Source organism: Cetorhinus maximus, chromosome 20 (assembly GCF_964194155.1).
Source record: "Cetorhinus maximus chromosome 20, sCetMax3.hap1.1, whole genome shotgun sequence".
NCBI lineage: Eukaryota > Metazoa > Chordata > Chondrichthyes > Lamniformes > Cetorhinidae > Cetorhinus > Cetorhinus maximus.
Window position 1 is genome coordinate 73,778,792 of NC_135898.1, and position 19,725 is coordinate 73,798,516.

General features: G+C 40.9%; 1 protein-coding gene across 1 annotated transcript in view; it reads right to left on the reverse strand.

Annotated features, from left to right (window-relative positions):
- The window catches only part of cfap46 (cilia and flagella associated protein 46), a 229,251-nt gene that overhangs the window by 65,908 nt on the left and 143,618 nt on the right, over positions 1-19,725 (reverse strand). Inside the window, exons 31-34 of the mRNA XM_078565203.1 lie at positions 12,150-12,298; positions 9,574-9,672; positions 2,115-2,229; positions 1,093-1,245 (exon numbers count right to left, since the gene is read on the reverse strand). Of these exons, the coding sequence (XP_078421329.1) occupies positions 1,093-1,245; positions 2,115-2,229; positions 9,574-9,672; positions 12,150-12,298 (516 nt within the window). The remainder of the gene's footprint in view (positions 1-1,092; positions 1,246-2,114; positions 2,230-9,573; positions 9,673-12,149; positions 12,299-19,725) is intronic.

Sequence of the window (19,725 nt, forward strand, 5' to 3'; positions counted from 1 at the left end):
TGTCAGTTTTCCTGATCAATCACTCCCTGCTGTGCTCTGACTTTGTTGACCCTTTGTTGACCCTGGCTAGTTTCACGCAGTTTGGCAAACCCATGCTAAAACCAAAATTCTGACTTAGAGCCACAACTAATCGCATGTTTGTATATTTGGCATATCCTGGGATGAAGGGGTTGCCATATAAGGAAAGGTTCAGCCTACGCTCATTGGAGTTTACAAGAATGAGAGGTGATCTCAATGAAACATAGAAGATTCTGAGGGGGGCTTGATAGGGTAGATGATGAGAGGATGTTTCCTAATGGGGTATCTCAAACTAGGAGGCATAATTTAAAAATAAGGGTTCTCCCATTTAAGACAGAGATGAGAATTTTTTTCTCTCAAAGGGCAATTAGTCTTTGGAATTCTCTTCCATGGGGAGGAGTAGAGGTAGGACATTGAATATATTCATGATTGAGTTAGACAGATCTTTGATCTTCAAGGGAGTCAAGAGTTATGGGGGGCAGGCAGGAAAGTGGAGTTAAGGCCAAAATCAGATCAGCCATGATGTTATTGAATGGGGGAAGCAGACTTGATTGGACAAAAGGCCTACTCCTGCTCCTATTTCTTATGATCTTTAAATAACTTCCCCAACAACTCCAGTGGGGCTCCCATTAACCTCTAAACGCACTCCGGTAAAACCCAGAAGCGGGTGCAATCATTGTGGATTTATGACCTTCTGGCATGGATCCAGACATTAATTTTATTTTTTTAGAAACCACCTACTGAGCATCCAGTGTATTACTTCCTCAATATAAGGTCCTTCAGAATGCTCTTTTCTATGTGGGGTACACTATATACTATACAAATGTAAATTTTTGTTGCTTTCTAAAAATGTTTCTGGACCGACTTTGTTGCAATGTCTTGTAAACTTTTAAGAGTTCCAGGCATAAAGTTACAGAATCCACTATTTGATGGATAAGGAACAAATATGTTTTAATTACTTTAAAGTTAATCTGTATTTTAAAAGGTAACAGCAATTTATTTAATGACCTTTATTTTCTTCCAGAAATTGTTAATAGCATTGTTAATTCATCCATGACAGGACAGTTAACTAACCTTTGCAGCCATGTGAGCCTCTGACAACAGATTTCTGGCAGGCTGGTAAAATCCAAGCTGCAGTAAGACTTCGGCTTTATTGATCCACACATCCATCACAGAAACTCCACTCAATTTTTTTTGAGTAATCATTGGCGTTGTAATATGCATCTCCTATAACAAAAGTTAAAAAAAAAATTACTTTACATACAGACCCAGATTTTCATCCTCGAGGCAGGAATTGTACCATTTTCTGACCTTGTGATCCCACCTCCTTTGGGGAGAGCATACATGACAGGATATCAACATTATGGGCAAGTTTTGAATCCATTGTTGCTAATTCCATTCTTATGCAATCCCTTGGGATCACGGATGACTTAATTCCACTCTGATTCAATGGGTTCTGAGATGGCTGATAAGTCCAATGATGTTCTGCAGACTCTGCCACATGCCACATGCGGGGCAGGTGGTACTTGAATGGTCGGGTAGATGATTGTTTGGAGGTTTCTGCTGATTCCACTAAGAAACCCCCTCACAGCAAAGAAGTGTCTCAGACCTGAAGCCTATGCATTTTTTTTGATGTTGGCACATCTGGCATCTCAATCTGCAGGAAAATAATTACCATCCAAAAGTGTGTGCAAAATGCTGATAATGGTACCTCACAGAGCATGTGGTAGTTCCCAACTTAGATTTATGTCGTGCTTGATAGACGCCACGAGACCCCAGAGAGTGTATTTAAGACAGAGGTTGTTAGATTTTTGGGTACCAAAGGAATTACGGAATTTGGGGAAAGAAGCTGGAGTTGAGGTAGGTGATCAATAATGTTCTTTTTTAAATGGGGAGCAGGCTCGAAGGACCAAATGGCCTAGCCTTGATCCTGTTTCTTATCTTCTTAAAGGAATCAATGTCACCCAGTTTTCTTCTTGAATAGTCTTTGTTCTTTTCTTTATGCTAATTCACAGCCACACTTAAAACCACCATAAAAAAAGAGACAGTAATTCACTAAAGTGATGAATATATTATGATTCAAAGTCATGTCTCACCTTTTCCTTGTTAGAATTTGTTAATGTGTTAGCTAGGTTTTCTTTTGAAATTAACTGTTTTTCTTTTTTAGCTTGTAATTGTTGATCTTTCAGGTGAGCAATCTCTTGCCGATGTCTTAAAGAAACAGAATATTCACATTATGCATGTTTTATTATTCAAGGTTTAAATTAATTACCAGTAAACATGGTTATCTACAGCTACTAGTAATAGCTGAGGAACACAGTGCAAATATCAGAAAAACATTTTTATCCATATCTTATTAAAAATAGATGCTTTCTGCCGACAAAACTTTCTGTCACAGTTCATTATAAATTCCTATGTCCACATTTGTAATGGAAATCCCCTATAAAACCACAAGCTTGATACTGCACAGTTAAGCCACCAAGTGGCAGTGAATTGTCTTTTCCTCAAAAGAAGCTCAAAATGTTTTCAAAAGTGTTTCAATCTAAAAATGTTTGATTTTTTTTCCCCACAATCGAACCAACAAGGGATATGGGTATAGGATAGGAAAGCAGGAAGTTTGAAGGAGGGCAATAAATTTTCTACAAATGTTATGGTATCATTGCCCTCATACAGGAGGTCGAGGGGTTTCAGAATGCACTAAACCAAAGTTTTCATTACACAGTACATAGCTAATTTTTTGCACCATCGTCTTAAAATTAAATGTTAATCTATATTAATACACACTTCTTTTGTAGTTATGTCAAATCTAACTTTATAAGATGTCAAATGGATACCATCAGATTTACCTTATGATTTAAATTATACAATTTCAAGACTAAAGTTTTAAAGAAATACAGTAATAGTGTTTTGAGAATATTTCACCTTGAGAATATTCATTTCAAATAATCTGAAAATTCACATTTATATCCTTTGTGAATCAAACACCACCAAAACCTAGGTGATCCAGTTTTGAAAAGGCTAGTGTCACAGCCTAAAGATGACTTATTAGTATAAAACAGACATAGATTGGGCAAAACTATGTGGATATCAGGGTGAATGTCATGATGATTCTGTACTCATTTTGCGCTCCATGCAAGTATCTGCTTTCCTTTGTTGCTGCCAGTTTAATAGATTGCATTAATGAGATATTGACTAACTTAATGAAGGAATTCCTATATTCTCACCAGAAGTTTGCTATTTCATTCAGCCACCACTACAAAATGTGCATCATTAACAGTACTACAACATATTCCCTTTGGGAATCCCCCTGTGTTTTTTGGAGGAAGGGAAGTATCAACACTCTATCCCAACCACTAGTACTCTCTCAAAAGCATTTATAGGCTGAAATACACATTTCCCCGGCTGTTAAGGGAACTTGCACGAGCTGCAGCTCCAGAAGAACTGAATACAAGGGATGTCCTGATTGAACTCAGCAGGTCTGGCAACATCTGCGGAGAGGGACACAGTTAACGTTTCGAGTCCGAATGACCCTTCAACAGAACTAAGTAAAAATAGAAGAGAAGTGAAATATTTCATTCGGACTCGAAACGTTAACTGTGTCCCTCTCCGCAGATGCTGCCAGACCTGCTGAGTTTTTCCAGGTATTTTTGTTTTTGTTTTGGATTTCCAGCATCCGCAGTTTTTTGCTTTTATGTCCTGATTGGGTTGTGGTATGTGCTACATAGCGTTTTGCAGCCAAACGATCTGTGGCCTACTAAACAAGACAAGGTTACAACATAGCTTAACTCTGCATCTGCAATGTTTGGTTACAAAATGACAGTATTTTCAGTGCTTTGGGTGGTGTTTTGGCTCCACATGCACACGTGCACAGTTCTGGTGCAATTCGCAATAGACTTCATCTTGGACAGGATGGTAGCATGGGCACAGGGAACATGCACTGGAGATATGCAGAGTAGGCAGATCATGACAACAACCAGCATGTAATGCAGATGTTAATGCCAATCACCCTAATGTTGATTTGATGCCTGTGATATCAATTCGGAACTCAATTCTGCAGCTATCCTCTCTTGACCAGAAACACCTGACCATACATTCAGCAGCAGGAAGGACCTCAGTGCTATTTAAAGGGATCATCAGCTACTTTGAATGAGTTGTTGAATGATTCCTGTTGGCTGTTGCTGAGTTTGTAGAAGTGTTTGGTGGTTTGTACTGTTATTTAAAGTTGCAAAAGTTTACAGGAAATGTGTGGCAGATGCTGAAAGGCTTGCTTCCACTCACATCACTTGTTCCCAGTCATGGATGCAGTAGCTTCTGCCCCTCCTTGGCCTGTGGCATGAGAGGGAGAATGAGCAGAAGCAACACAGGGAAGGACAAACTGTTTGAAGAGAGAGGAGGCGGAAAGGGAAAGAAGGATGCTCAGCAGGAGGCCATATTCACCCAGGGTCTTCAGGGAGCAATTCTCCTACCTCAACATGAGGAACACTGTAACAGATAACTCTGCTTCACTAAGGAGGACCTTAATGAAATCTGTCACCTGTTGCTTCCATGATGACTCACTTGCATGCTGCATGTTTTTGTATTCTTGTTTTGGAAAGGAAGCTAGCCAATTGCACAGCTAAGGCAGCTTGAAAGAAGGAATGAACATTTCATTGATTTTTTTGATTCTAAGCAAAGGAAGTCCACACCAGAGGTGTGCTTAACTCGAAGAGGCACATCAGGTCTCAATGCTTTGACATGTTGGAAGGGTTCATCTTGGACACTGTGAAGTGCTTACTCTGTGGCTTCCATTGAGCGAAGTATGGGGTAGTGCTATAACGTTGGACATAAAACCCTTCCTGTCCTCCATTTCTACAAGGACAATAAGAACTGCTAAACAAATGCTCATGCTATCTCTAGGATGCTGGTACCAGGCTTGAATGGTCGGAAGTAAAATTTAAATTCTAGTCAGAAAAGACAACAAATTAAAGATCCAATTCAAAGAAACTGAGAGAAAACAAAAATACAATGCAGAAAATGCAAAAAATGGCCCAAAATTGCTGAGAGAAATTGCCACTATTATTTCCATTAGGGTTTACATTCTTATTTCTGGTGATGACAATGAAGGATTGAAATAACTGAAAGCAGTCTTGCAATATAGCATTAGGGATGCAATAGCTGTGCACTTGAAAGAATGGGCTGCATTCCAAGATTTAAAGATGCCCAGGGCTGGCAATCTACCTGAATTCTCAAGGTAGCAAGAACATGCCCAATGAAAAACTCAAGAGAAAGTGCAAATCTAATGCATGACAACACCACACCTCATGGTTGATATCATTGTGCACAAACATCTAGATAAAGAGTAAAAGGGAATTAAGAGTGAATCCTTGGGAGCATGCCAGGTGTGAATATAGGAACCTGGAAGGAGCAGATATATCATAAAATGCTAAATCCTGAGATGTCTTTCCAATGTGAAAAGCCACAATATAAACGCAAGTCTTTGTTGTTGCAATGGTATATTTTATATATCCCACAATGTTCACCGCAGTTACTAGAAAAGTAGAATGATTAGGTACTGTGTAATATCATTCAACACTAATACACAAGCATCTTTCTAAACGAGCCAAGTATTTGTAAGTTGAACTGTAGGATTTTATTCTATAAAATACATCAGACAGGGCAAAGTTATAATCTTGCTGTTCTGACAAATATTAGAAAAAAATGATTGAACTTTGCCATTATAGTTTATGAGATCATTTGAATAATTCAATGATATCACACAACCTTGTCATTCACTCTCAGGTATCCTAGAAGTTATTTATTAGACCACGCTAGTTTCTGCAGTGACAAATACCTTGGAAAAGCTAAAGGATTTGTCAATCCTTATTTAAGTCCTTCATTGTCATCACCAGAAATATGAATGGAAACCTTTGTCAGTATATCCACTTCAGGAAATAACATTGCCAATATATCCTTTAAGTAAAAAAAAACATTTAAAGCAGCCAGAAATTACAGGTTCTGCTTTGTAATTACATAAATCTCCATCTTGCTTAGGTGAGCAGAAAATAACTAATATTAAAAATAAGGGCTGTCTCAAATATGACTCATAATTTGAATTGAAGTTCCAGTGCAAAACAGAGGCTTTAGAATTGGCAAAAATACGCCTGGGGGAGAATTTTCTCCCCGTCAGGGGTGCTGAGCAGGAGCGGGTATGCAGCCAATCGCGGGTGCCGCCATTTTGCGTAGGCGAGTCAATTAAGGCACGTGCGATAAAGAGCACAGAAATCTCCCTGACGCGCGGAGCTACCTCTGGGAATTTAATTTCATTATGAAAAATTTAAATAAAGGGAAAAAAAATTCAAACGTGCCCTCATGTGACAGTGTCACATGAGCTGGGACACATCAATGAATTTTAATTAAAAAATTTATTTGATTTATAAATCCTTCATGAAACCTCATTCTGCCCGTGGATGAGGTTTCGTGATAAATACAAAGGCTGCCTGGGCTCTTCGTCAGCCCGCCAACCTTAAGGTTTATCAGGCAGCCCTGTTAATTGTGACAATTAGTTTTTAAATGGCCTTAACAGGCCATTGACAGTTTGGTGGGCGCTCAGCCGACTATGGTGCGCATCCGCCGAACTGAAGATCGGAACGATGCGTGGTGACGTCGGGACACACGCCCGACATCACTGCACATCATTTTATGTGTCGGCAAGCGGGGCCTGACCCCAGACGCCGACCAGAAGATTCAGGCCCTGAGTCTGAGGAAAATGCTCTGTTTAGCAACACAGCTATAGAAGTATTTATGGATGAAGTGTTGTTTGCCAGCAGCTTACCTTTGAGATGGCAGGTTATATGACCACCAACTGTAAATGTAGCAGGGGACAACCTTCCAGATTGCTCATGTGCTCAAAGCAAGTGAGGTCAGGAAGCCGAGAAGAAATTTTCTGTCATTCATGTTACTTAAGTACATGTATTTAAGTTAAAGTTGTAATTTGCATTGTTTTACATCCTATACAGGCATTCTCCTGATGTGTTTTTGTGAGTGTTGGAGTAGGGATCTTATTGCACTCACAGCTGAAAAATATGATGTGCCCTTAGGGGAAAAATAAATCTTATGTAATGGTAAAATTGAGAATTCAGATAAATTGCAAATGCCCATATGGTTTTGTAGGATTAGTAGTGGGAAAGTTGAACCACATGAGATCTTGGGGATCATTTATCTAAAGCAGAAATCAGGTAACTAAACATGAACTATTTGTAATGTGTATGTCATAATATACATAAAAGTGACCTTTCCATCAAGTTATTTGTTGTAAGCAAAGTGCCAAATAAGGGTAGAGTATGTTTTAGCATAGATGGTAGACATTTCAAGGAGAAACACCTGAGAGGGATGGGTAATTAAATTCATTGAGCCTGCAACACTTCCTGGAATAGGTCCTCCAAAGGTGGATGGAGCGAGGCTTCCCACTACTACGATATTTGAGCATGGTAGCCATGTTTATCTTTCAAACACATGTAGCTTTATACATTAATAAAATTGCTGTAACTCATAGTTCATTGCATTATGTATACCATTGTTTATTTTTGCCCTCAATCTCTCTCTGCAGATGAAGACAGTGCCCTGATATCATAGGTAGTTGGGATGAAAGATGACTGCACACATTCACTGAACAAGAGTGACCCCTACCGTCTCTTTCACAGAACACCTCCCTTAGTCCTTGCAGCACAAAGCACCTAATTTCTCAAACATCATCTTTCACCAGTGGTGTTAATAAGACACAAAAGACAAAGTTACATCAATTGAAGGCGTCAGAAAGAGTAACAGATTCATTACAAAGGCCAATCCACTTACTGCCATTCCTGTATTTCAAAAGAAAGCACCCCTGTGCCGTTTTCTTGGAATAGAAGATGCTGAAAAATATTGTGGGGACACAAAATTCACTCAGTTCCACTTGGCAAAGTAGTGGTAATTTTGAAATGAAAACAGAAAGTTCTGGAAAAACTCAGCAGGTCTGGCAGCATCTGTGTAGAGAAAAACAGAGTTTACGTTTTGAGTCCAATATGCCTCCAACAGAAGAGGGTTCCGATGAAGAGCCTCATTGGACTCGAAACGTTAACTCTGTTTCTCTCTCCACAGATGCTGCCAAATCTGTGTTTTTCCAGTACTTCTATTTCTATTTCAGATCTTCAGCATCCACAGTATTTTTCTTTTATTTTAGTGGTAATTTTGACAGGCATGAACGTAAAACAGATGATACTGGATTAGTCATCTACTATACATCTCTCCTGATTTTCATTTTAATTGGCATCATTTAGTGTTATGGCAGTGGATACCACTTAAAAAATCCATTGGAAAGCCCCGCCTGAAATAGTTCTTGGCCTTTCCCATTCAATATTGTATACAGATCAAATTACATGCACTACTTCAATTACACTGTGTTACAGACTGTGATGGGAGGAGTGCACAGTTAATTCAAGCCCCACTTCTCCACAGGTCGTAACAATAGTTTAAATGTTTAATTCACCCACAAAACTGGCCAATTGTTGCCCTTTGACACTGTTAGTCTCAGCATAAAAAAACACTAACCAGGCTTCTTTCAGTAAAAACAAAAACAAAAAAATTATTCTTTAAAAATAAAACAAATTACTTTTTAAAAAAACAAGTTAATAAGCGTGTTAACATACACGTTATCGTTTAGAAGTGTAACGATTTTCCCTTTTTAAAAAAAAGATATTGGAACCTCAATACACTCATACACAAACACAAAACAGGACAAAACAAACACAGTCCCCTGCAGAGGTTGGAGTATGTTTCTTTTAAAAGGATAAAATTTGAAAAGATCTCGACACTGTTGATCAAACAGAATTCTGGTCACAATAGATCTGGAAGTTCTTTCAGATGGATTTGTTGGTGAAACTGTCCTTGATGACTCTTACTAATTACAACTTTGCAAACTCTCAAAAATAAAACAGATGAGTTATCCTAATGAGACGTTTCTGAGGAAAGTTTAACACAAAGGTGGGGCACAGAGAGGGGAAGAGAGTCTTTTTCTTGCAGCTTGCTTCTAAGGCACCCACACACACATTCACTGACAGAGTTTTCAAATGTTCAGAGAATACATCTCTAAGGCCAGGCGTTTTTAACCAATCGGCAAGAGCCTGGCAACAGCAGTTCTTTGTTAACTTAGATATACAAAGATCTATTCCCTTTCCAGGTGTTCTTTGCTGGATATCTATCTTGACCTGTGGGTTTTTGAAGAATGGCATATTCACAGCCTGAATTAATATTGCAAACTTTTTTTAAAAAATAACTCAGGAGAAAGAATGTCCAAAATTCAATGTCCTGCAATTTTTCCAAAAACAGGTTCCTTACAACTGAAACTAATGGCTTTATCAAATAGCTTTAGATGGCTTTTACCAGTTGAAAAGTAAATATTTTTAAATAAATCTTTTAGCCTTATAGCTTCATCTACCCACAAGGAAGATTGCTTGTTTCAATCATACATATTTTTAAAACGTTAAATTATTTATGCAAATATGAACTACATTGTCTTAAACAATGTCAGAAAGAACATACTTAGCCCGTTCTGTCTCATAGATAAATACTGATCCAGGTATCTTTTCATGGTACTGTGCAGCCTGCTTTAGATTCAGCTCTAAACAAATCTTGGCAAGTCTGTGGAAAATAAATATTTTATTTTTAACTTAGGTCAAAATACACAGTACAAATTGAACATTCTGCAGCTATAATTTTATGATATTGCAACAAGTGTGGTAAAGGAAACATCTTTTGAAAATCTTAAATGCTGCTAGGACTCAAGGAACTAACTGCACATTGAGCAAATTTATTCAAGTATACATTCATAATAACAAAGGTATGGAGGACCATGTATGTGATAACAAAGAATGGGGCTCTTTTTCAGGGAATAACATTGTTACTACACCTCATATTTGAGACTGCTGAAATGACAGAGATCCTTAACAAGTATTCTGCTTCGGTCTACATAGGAAGGTGAAATCAGGGCTTCACAGTTCTTGAAAAATGGAAGGGTCATGAATGAATATAAATGCTCAGATGGAAACTGCATTAAAGAAGTTAATGAGGAAAGAAAGAAAACTTGCTGGGCCCACATAGTGTGCATTCCAGTATGCTGAAAAGCTGAAGGAGGCTGTGTATAATTTTCTTAAACATTTTTTGAAATGGAAGTTGTGTTAAAGAACTAGAGGATGCAAATTCTACATCCGTGTTTAACAAAAGGGAAAGTGATAAACCAACATATTACATACTAGTTAGTTTGACCTCAATTGTAGGTAAATTGCAAGAGAACAATGATTACTTGGGAAAGTAAAGTCTAATCTGAGACAAAGTTTGGGTAAGGTAGTTGTGCTTATTGAATTAACGTTTTCAAGAAAATAAGAGTTTGTAGATAAAGGGTATTGGGTGGATATTTAAAGCTGTTTGATAAGAGGACAAAAAAGATTTATGAAGCTTGATGCATATGGTATTACAGGGAAAATAGTCACATAGATAATGGAATAAGCTATGGGGACAGAAAGCAGAATGGAGGGGGAAATAGTTGTTCTTCATGTTGGGGGAGTATAGGTAGTACTGTACCCATGGATTCGTGTTTTCTCTCATTTATATAAATGATTTGAACATACACAAGAGGAATCACATCAATGTTTTCCAATTATAACAATTTAACAGGCAAGTGAAACAGTGAAGAAGACTGTAGGAGATTGCTGGATGATGTTGCAAGGTTAATGGTCTGGACAGATAGATGACAGATACAGAAAGGTAGTACATTTGAGAAACAAGGGCAGTGAAAGGAACTAAAGTCTCATTGGTAAGACTCTTAAGATAGTGGAAGAGAGATCTAAGAGTGTAGAAACATAGATCTATAAAAGGTAGAAAAGTCATATATGGGCAATGGTCATAAAAAGCAAGAAATGTATGTTGAAGTTCAGTAGCATGCTGGTTAAATGAAAGTTAGAGCAATATAAGTAGCTTGATCACTCTATTAAAGCTAGGATGTTAAGAGCCAATAAACAGATATAGTGAAGATTCACTTGAATTATTTCAAGAATGAGGGGTTACAGTTTTGAAGAACGGCTTAAAAAATGGGGCTTTTCCATTGGAACAGATAAAATTAATGAAAGAATCTCAAAGAAGTTTTAAAAATTTGGGACAAATAATGAAACAATGTCCAATAGTTGGAAGAATGGTAATAAAGGGTGTTGGTTTAACACAGGATTTTAAAGCTGTTTTTATAAATGGCCACAGCCAATACAAAATGACAAAAATACAATTCGTAACCTGCAAAAAGTCATATTAAATATTGTGCATATGTATTTTGAATTATGTAAACAAACATTAGGCAGCGATTTAAAATTTACATTGAGTAAAATCTAATAGTTGCATTGCCTGCCTGGGCCAGTAATTCCTGGTGATTGCCATAAAAAGCACAATAACATGCAGATATATAATGTATTTAATGCAGAAAATGTCCCAGTTCACAGAGAGACACGATCAAAGATAAAGTCGTAAAAGGAGCTTGGTCGAAAAGGTGGGTTTTAAGCAGGGCCTTAAAGAAGAGGGTGGTGGAGGGATTTAGAAAGGAAATTTCACAGAACCTGAAGGAGTGGCCATCAACGGTGGAGTGTAGTGGGGGTGCACAAGGGGCCTGACTAAAGGGAATGGAGAAATGTTGGTGGTGAGGGGGGTGGCGTGGTGGTAGAGCAATGCAGTTACTGCAATTGGAAGGGGCAAGACATCTAAATGCCAAGAGGACAAATTTAAATTTGGATAACTTGGGGAATAAGAGACAATACATGGGTCGATAAGGAGAGGAGTGATGGGTAAGAAGGATTTGGAGGGTGATACAATGTGGAAAACAATGTCGAATCTGATTAAATTTATAAAAATTTGGTGAATTTGAGGCTGGTGAATTCTGGAGGTAACAATGCCATGGATGACGGCAGATGGCTGAGAAAAGGTCTTTGGATTAAACCTACCATCCTAAATAAATTAAATAATTTGTCTAAATTAAAATAACAAGAATGTTTATCCAAAGGTAAAATAACATAAAAATTACTTAAATGATATTGCATTCAAAAATTACTACATGCTGTACTTTGAGAAAAAAAATTAACCTGAGATGGTAGAAGTCAGAAAGACTCTTGTTATCCAACACCTCACTGGCTATTAAGTCTGCCAGCTGAAGAACAGGCAATGTCAAATGCGTATACAATAAAGCTTGCAACTCCTTCACTAATAAATCCAGGTAGAACAAACTGTAGGTCTTACAAAAAGGAAAATAAATCAGTTAGTCTTGCAAAAGCTACATTATCAAATTTATTTTGCTATCCATAATGCATAAATTTTTAAAAATCCAATAAACAACACTGTTAGATTTTCTTCACCCAAAAATACATTGCTAGACATGAACATTTGTAGCATTTATTCAAACACAATCACTGGCCTAGATGGTCAGATTCACGTACAGCTGACAATTGTTAGCCTGCAGACATATGACATCAGAAAACATCAAGGGTGAATCTTCCAAGGAGTGGCAATCACCGTCGAATTGTAACTGAACAGAGCCTCTTCAGAAATGAAGGGTATATCTGTTCTGGGAGTCCCTTCTTGTAGCGCAGGATCATCGGTGGAAGCCAATCCACGGACCCTTTGTATGGCACTAGCTGCTGTATTCCAGTAAGTTTATAGGTCCTAAAGCCACTTGGAGAAGCGACAGAGAGAAAGTAAGTTTGTAAGGTAAGTGGGTGAGGGGGTAGGGTGACAAGTAAGTTGGTGAGGGGGTATGGTGAAAGGTAGGTTGTTGAGCGAGTAGGATGGGAGGTAAGTGGATAATGGGTTAGGATGGCAGCTGGGTGGTTGAGGGGGTATGATGGAAGGTAAGTGGGCGAGGAGATAGGGTGGAAGGTAAGCAGGTGAGAGGTAGGGTGGCAGATAGGTGAGGAGGTGGGGGGGCCGGTGGGTGTGTGAAGGGTTAGGGTGACAGGTGAGTGGGTGAGGGAGTAGGGTGACAGGTACGTTGGTAAGGGGGTAGGATGGCAGGTGGATGGCTGAGAGGGTAGGGTGGCAGATGGGTATGTAAGGGCTTAGGGTGGCAGGTAATGAGGGGTTAGGGTGGCATGGATGTCTGAGGGGGTAGAGTGGAAGTTAAGTGGGTGAGTTGATAGGGTGGCAAGTGGATGGGTGGGAGAATTGGGCGGTAGGTGGGCAGACAAGGGGATAAAGTGGCAGGTGAATGAGGGGGTAGGGTGGCATGTGGGGGAAGTGTGAAGGGGGTAGGGTGGCAGTTAATTGGATGGGGGGGAGGATGGTTTGAGAGGTCAGGAGTTGGGGAATAGTCGGGTGTTCAGAAGGTTGGTCAGGGAGGATAGTCTGGGGGTTGGGGAGTAGTCGGAGAGTCAAGGGTGGTAGTCAGGGGGGATCGGGAGGTAGTTGGGGGGGACAGGAAGGTAGTCTGGGAGTCGTTCAGGGGGAGTGGTGATAATTGGGGTACAGGGCCTAATCGGGGGAGAGGTGGCCAGGGGGATAGTCAAGTGTCTAATGGGGAGTCAGAGGTTCAGTAGTATAGTTACCCAGGAGTTAGAACTGGTTTTAATCCTTGTAACTTGTCCTGGGTAATTATTCTGGAAAGTGAGTCGGAAATCTGAAATCTCCAACTCTAACTTGGAGGGTTCCAGATGCAGGGGAATTTCCCATCAGAAGTCCAAACTGCCCAGGCAATTCCTGTGTAACCAGTGCATCGGGACTTCCGAGGGGGCCCCAGCAATACCTCTGGGGTACGCCCATCTGGAGACCGGAAGTTCTGGGCTCAAGTATTCTGGGGTAATCGTCTGCAATAGATCCTGCAATAGAAACCAAAACTTGATTTTCTGTTTATATTGAATATAAACAGCAAGCAGGTACTAGTCAGGCTACCTTTGGGTAATGCTTGATAATGATGCTCCATTTCAGTGGTAAAGAAAGAACGAATGATTCAGAAATTCAGTCAGTTGCTGATTGAACTTGAATCAGAATTATGGCATGTATAACAGAACCACATAAAGTAGAAGGTGTTATGAGTTATGAAGAACAGGATAGCTGTGTCAAATATATTTAGTCATTGATTAGTTTTAATGTTTACATGTGACTGCTCCCACTGCTGCCTGTAGTGGTAATAGGAAGAGCTGGCTTTAAAAGCTGAAGATATCAAAAGCTTCGTGTATTCCAACAGATTTGCCTCAACTATTTTTAAGCAATATATTGGCCTGGAATATCTTGGTGTAACTACAACTTGAAGGCACTGCAGCATTTTCTCCTGAAGAAACTTGCACACACTAATTTATGCTGAAACATGAGTATACATAAGTTTTCTTGGTCTTCTCTGAGAACACTCTGAGATAAGTCCACCAAAACCTTCTGCCATTCATTTACAGAGTTGTGTTCCCTCATGCAAAAGGACAGCTCAAACGTGCTTCCTACGTTTACACTAGTATTGCGCTGCTGTAGATTTATGTTTAAATAGGTACAGCATGGCACAAAGTCACCCAATATCAGCATAATTGAGATTTCTGGAGATTAGTGTTAATTTTCTGTGCAATTGTTTTAAATTTCCTGCTGAAACTGTGCTACACTCAATCAAAGATGAGCAGCGGAGCAAAAAGGCTCTGAAAATGAGGCACCATGGCAGGTGATGATCCACTTGGTATTACATCCAAAAGTGACACTTTACTTGTACCCCTTTCAATGTAGTGTAAGCAAAGGAGCTCTGCAGGAAACTTCAGCACAAATTCCCATTGGCAGGATCAGCATAGAAACCAGTGAGAGTTTTGGTGTAATCTATACTTAAGTGTGACCCAGGGAAGATGGGCCATTATTTTTATAATTTTGCTAGTACAAATGAAGAAACAGCACCCTATCACATAGACAAGGCTCTGCTAAAGTCATTATCCTACAACTTTGGTATTTTACTTGTATACCAGTCATGCTCCCTTAACACTGCACACAGTGAATCAAAACAAAATGAAGTGAAATTGGAGCCTGGGGATAATTCTTCCTTCCACCCTCTTTGTCTACTGGTTTCCTTCAGAGATGGTTTTTTGCTTTCAATATTCAACTTGTTTTTCTTTTAAATAAAGTTATAACAATGAAAATGTGTCTTTCTCACCCTCTGTCCTACACCATATCAATGTTAGACATTATAAACTCTGGCTCACTGGTGTTAGCCATTGAACAAATTTCAACTGTAAGTTGAAAGGCCAAAAAGGTAAATGCTGTAAAAAATGAAATGTCATATGGCATAACAAAGAATGGAGACATGTAGTAAAAAAAAGCTTTCCATCTAAGCCTGTGCTATATCTGACTGAGAACGATTAATGCAAAAACAATGCATTTGTTGAGCATTCAACAGAGATTACAGGGATAGGGAGAGGAAAGTCCAAGCAGAGATTTGAAAGCAAGGATGAGAATTTTAAAATCACCATATTGTTCGACCGGGTGCTAATGTAGGTCAGCGAGCGCAGGAGTGATAGGTGAATAGGACTTGGTGTGAGTTAGGATGTAGGCAGCAGCATTTTGGATGACTTCCAGTTTATGGAAGTTAGAATGCAGGAGGCCAGCCAATACATTGTTACCTCGAAACTTAACTTTCAAAGTAATGAATGAGGGTTTCAGCAGCAGATGAGCTGAAGGAGGGGATGAAGTTGGGTGATGTTACGGAGGTGGAACTAGGTGGTCTTAGTGATGGCGTTCATCTCAGGGTCAAATATGGCACCAAGGATGTGAAGTCTGGTTTAGTCTCAGAGAGATATAAGAATAAGACAGTTATTAAGCATACATTAAGAATATATATTTCTATAACTGAATGGAGACAGTACACTTGTGTAAGACACAAACACTGCCACCAGGTAGAGCTAGAGGGCTTTGAAAAACACAGTCAGGTGAAACCATTCTAGTAAGTACTTTATTCAGTTGAGCAAATGCTCAAATATGGTTTAAAATCCATAGGGGAAGTTTTTACAGGCAAGAGAGAGGCAGGTTTGACTTTGTGTGGTGAGTTAAATCCCTTAAAAGTGACATTGGGTCAGGATCCCAACATCTCCTGCCCACTTCCTGTTTCACCAGGTTCGAAGGTGAACAGCATTTAAATATCCTAATAGGTAATTAACTATCATTTAAGCCAAGAGTTCTGACTTTAACAACTAGTCCATCTATTTCCACAGCTGTCAGCAATTCACCAGGATCAACCAGGTGAGCATACAGCGGAAGAGCTTCTTCAGTGAAACTGACAAGTTGGGAAAGTTCTGATCAGTGACCCAGAAGAGCTCTGACCATGGCCAGATGTGGGGCTGATGCTGACAACATTACTTCTCAGAATGTGTTTTCACTGCTTAACAGGTGATTACCAACTTCTTAGAAGTCACTTCACCTGTCTTGCACTTCACTCATCTTCAGCTGCTCCTCTCTGCTGTCAGCTTCACCATGGCATGGGAACAGCTTATGCAGCTCTACTTTGCACCTTTGATGAGGGACAAGAAGAGCAGCAATACCAATATCAACAGCACCAGCAGCAGCAGCTGCTTCCTGCTTGACAGCCACAGGCTGCTCCACAGGGCAGAGGGGACGGCACAGAGTTCCAGCTCCAAGAAGGCGAGACCCCAGCACAGGATTAACAGGTAGAGAGGATCAGCTCTTTTAACATGTCAAGCACCAGTGCCTCAAGGGGTTCAGGCTTTCACAGCAGGTCATTGCTGAAATCTGCAACCACTGGGAACAAAACCTCTTTTCCAGTGAAGCAGGTGAGCATGCATTGTCAGTGACCACTGAGGTGCCTAGCACTGGAGGCTCACAACCCCATCCCCAGGGTCTCTGCCTCTCTCCAAGGAAGTGTGGTCTCTTCTCCTGAGTGTTAGAAATGGTTTGTCTAAATAGGAGGAAAGGACAGCATTTATGAAGCCTTGATGGTCTGACCCGACCTGTGTTGAAGTCACCCAGGATGATGAGTTTGACATTCTTAGGTACTTTTTCTTTTATTCGTTCATGGGTTGTAGGCGTCGCTGGCTAGGCCAGCATTTATTGCCCATCCCTAATTGTCCTTCAGAAGGTGGTGGTGAACTGCCTTTTTGAACCGCTGCAGTCCATGTGGTGTAGGTACACCCACAGTGCTGTTAGGGAGAGAGTTCCAGGTTTATGACCCAGCGACAGTGAAGGAACAGCGATAAATCTCCAGGTCAGAATGGTGTGTGGCTTGGAGGGGAACTTCCAGGTGGTGGTGTTCCCATGTATCTGCTGCCCTTGTCCTACTAGGTGGTAGTGGTTCTGGGTTTGGAAGCTCCAGTCTAAGGGGTCTTCATGAGTTCCCGCAGTGCATCTATAGATGCATACATACTGCTGCCCTGGGTGTCGGTGGTGGAGCGAGTGAATGTTTGTGGGCGGGATGCCAATCAAGCGAGTGCTTTGTCCTGGATGGCGTCAAGCTTCTTGAATGTTGTTGGAGCTGCACTCATCCAGGCAAGTGGAGAGTATTCCATCACACTCCTGACTTGTGCTTTGTAGATGGTGAACAAGCTTTGGGGAGTCAGGTGATGAGTCACTCACCGCAGGATTCCTAGCCTCTGGCCTGCTCTTGTAACCACAGTATTTATATGGCTAATCCAGTTCAGTTTCTGGTCAATGGTAACCTCCAGGATGTTGATATTGGGGATTCAGTGATGGTAATACCATTGAATATCAAGGGGCAGTGGTTGGATTATCTCTTGTTGCAGATGGTCATTGCCTGGCACTTATGTAGCGTGAAGGTTACTTGCCACTTGTTGGCCCAAGCCTGGCTATTGTCAAGGTCTTGCTGCATTTGGATATGGACTGCTTCAGTATCTGAGGAGTCGTGAATGGTGCAGAACATTGTGCAATCATCAGCGCACATTCCCATTTCTGACCTTATGATGGAAGGAAGGTCACTGGTAAAGCAGCTGAAGATGGTTGGGACTAGCACACTAGCCTGAGGAACTCCTGCAGTAATGCCATGGAACTGAGATGGTTGGCTTCCAACAACCACAACCATCTTCCTTCATGCTAGGTATGACTCCAACCAGCAGAGAGTTTTCCCCGATTCCAATTGACCCCATTTTTTCCAGGGCTCCTTGATGCCACACTTGGTCAAATGCTGCCTTGCTATCAAGGGCAGTCACCCTCATCTCATCTCTTGAGTTCAACTTTTTTGTCCATGTTTGAACCAAGGCTGTAATGAGGTCAGGAGCTGAGTGGCCCTGGCAGAACCCAAACTGAGCGAAAGTGAGCAGGTTATTGCTAAGCAAGTGCCACTTGATAGCACGGTTAATGACCCCTTTGTCACGTAACTGAGGATCGAGGGTAGACTGATGGGGCAGTAATTGGCCGGTTGGATTTGTCCTGATTTTTGTGGACAGGGCATACCTAGGCAATTTTCCACATTGTCAGGTAGATGTCTGTGTTGTAGCTGTACTGGAACAGCTTGGCTCGGGGTGTGGTGAGTTCTGGAGCATGAGTCTTCATTACTATTGCCAGAATACTGTCAGGGCACATAGCCTTCGCAGTATCCAGTGCCTTCAGCCGTTTCTTGATATCATGTGGAGTGAATCGAATTGGCTGAATCTGTGATGCTGGGGGCCTCCGGAGGAGGCTGAGATAGATCATCCACTCGGCACTTCTGGCTGAAGATTGTTGCAAATGCTTCAGCCTTATCTTTTAAATATTCCCATCATTGAGGTTGGGGATATTTGTCAAGGCTCCTCCTCCAGTGAGTTGTTTAATTGCCCACTGCTATTCACGACTGGATGTGGCAGGACTGCAGAGCTTAGATCTGATACATCGGTTGTGGAATCGCTTAGCTCTATCACTTGCTGCTTATGCTGTTTAGCATGGAAATAGTCCTGTGTTGTAGCTTCACCACCTTGACACCTCATTTTCAGGTATACCTGGTGCTGCTTCTGGCATGCCCTCCTGCAATCTTCACTGAACCAGGGTTAATCCCATGAGTTGGTATTAATGGTAGAGTGGTGGATATGTCAGGCCATAGGGTTACAGATTATGGTTGTGAACAATTCTGCTGCTGCTGATGGCCCATGGCGCCCAGTCTTGAGTTGCTAGATCTGTTCAAAATCTACCTTATTTAGCATGGTGGCCACACAACACAATGGAGGGTATTCTCAATGTGAAACCAGAAGCTTGTCTCCACAAGGACTGTGCGGTGGTGGTCCCTCCTACTGATACTATCATGGACAGATGCATCTACGGCAGGCAGGTTGGTGAGGATGAGGTCAAGTCTGTTTTTCCCCTCTTGTTGAATCCCTCGCCACCTGCCATAGACCCAGTCTAGCAGCTATGTCTTTTAGGACTCAGAAGCGCGGTCTGCAGTGGGGCTACCAAGCCACTCTTGGTGATGGACATTGAAGTCCCTCACCCAGAGTACATTCTGTGCCCTTGCCACACTCAGTGCTTCCTCCAATAGGTGTTCAACATGGAGGGGTACTGATTCATCAGCTGAGAGGGGACGGTACCATGTAATCAGCAAGAGTCGAGGTTGAGGACTCCCAAGGCAACTCCCTCCTGACTGTCGCTTGACTATTCTGTGAGACAGCTCTCACAGTTTTGGCACAAGCCCCCAGATGTTTGTAAGGAGGACTTAGCAGGGTCGATAGGGCTGAATTTGCCATTGTCTTTTCTAGTGCCTAGGTCGATGTC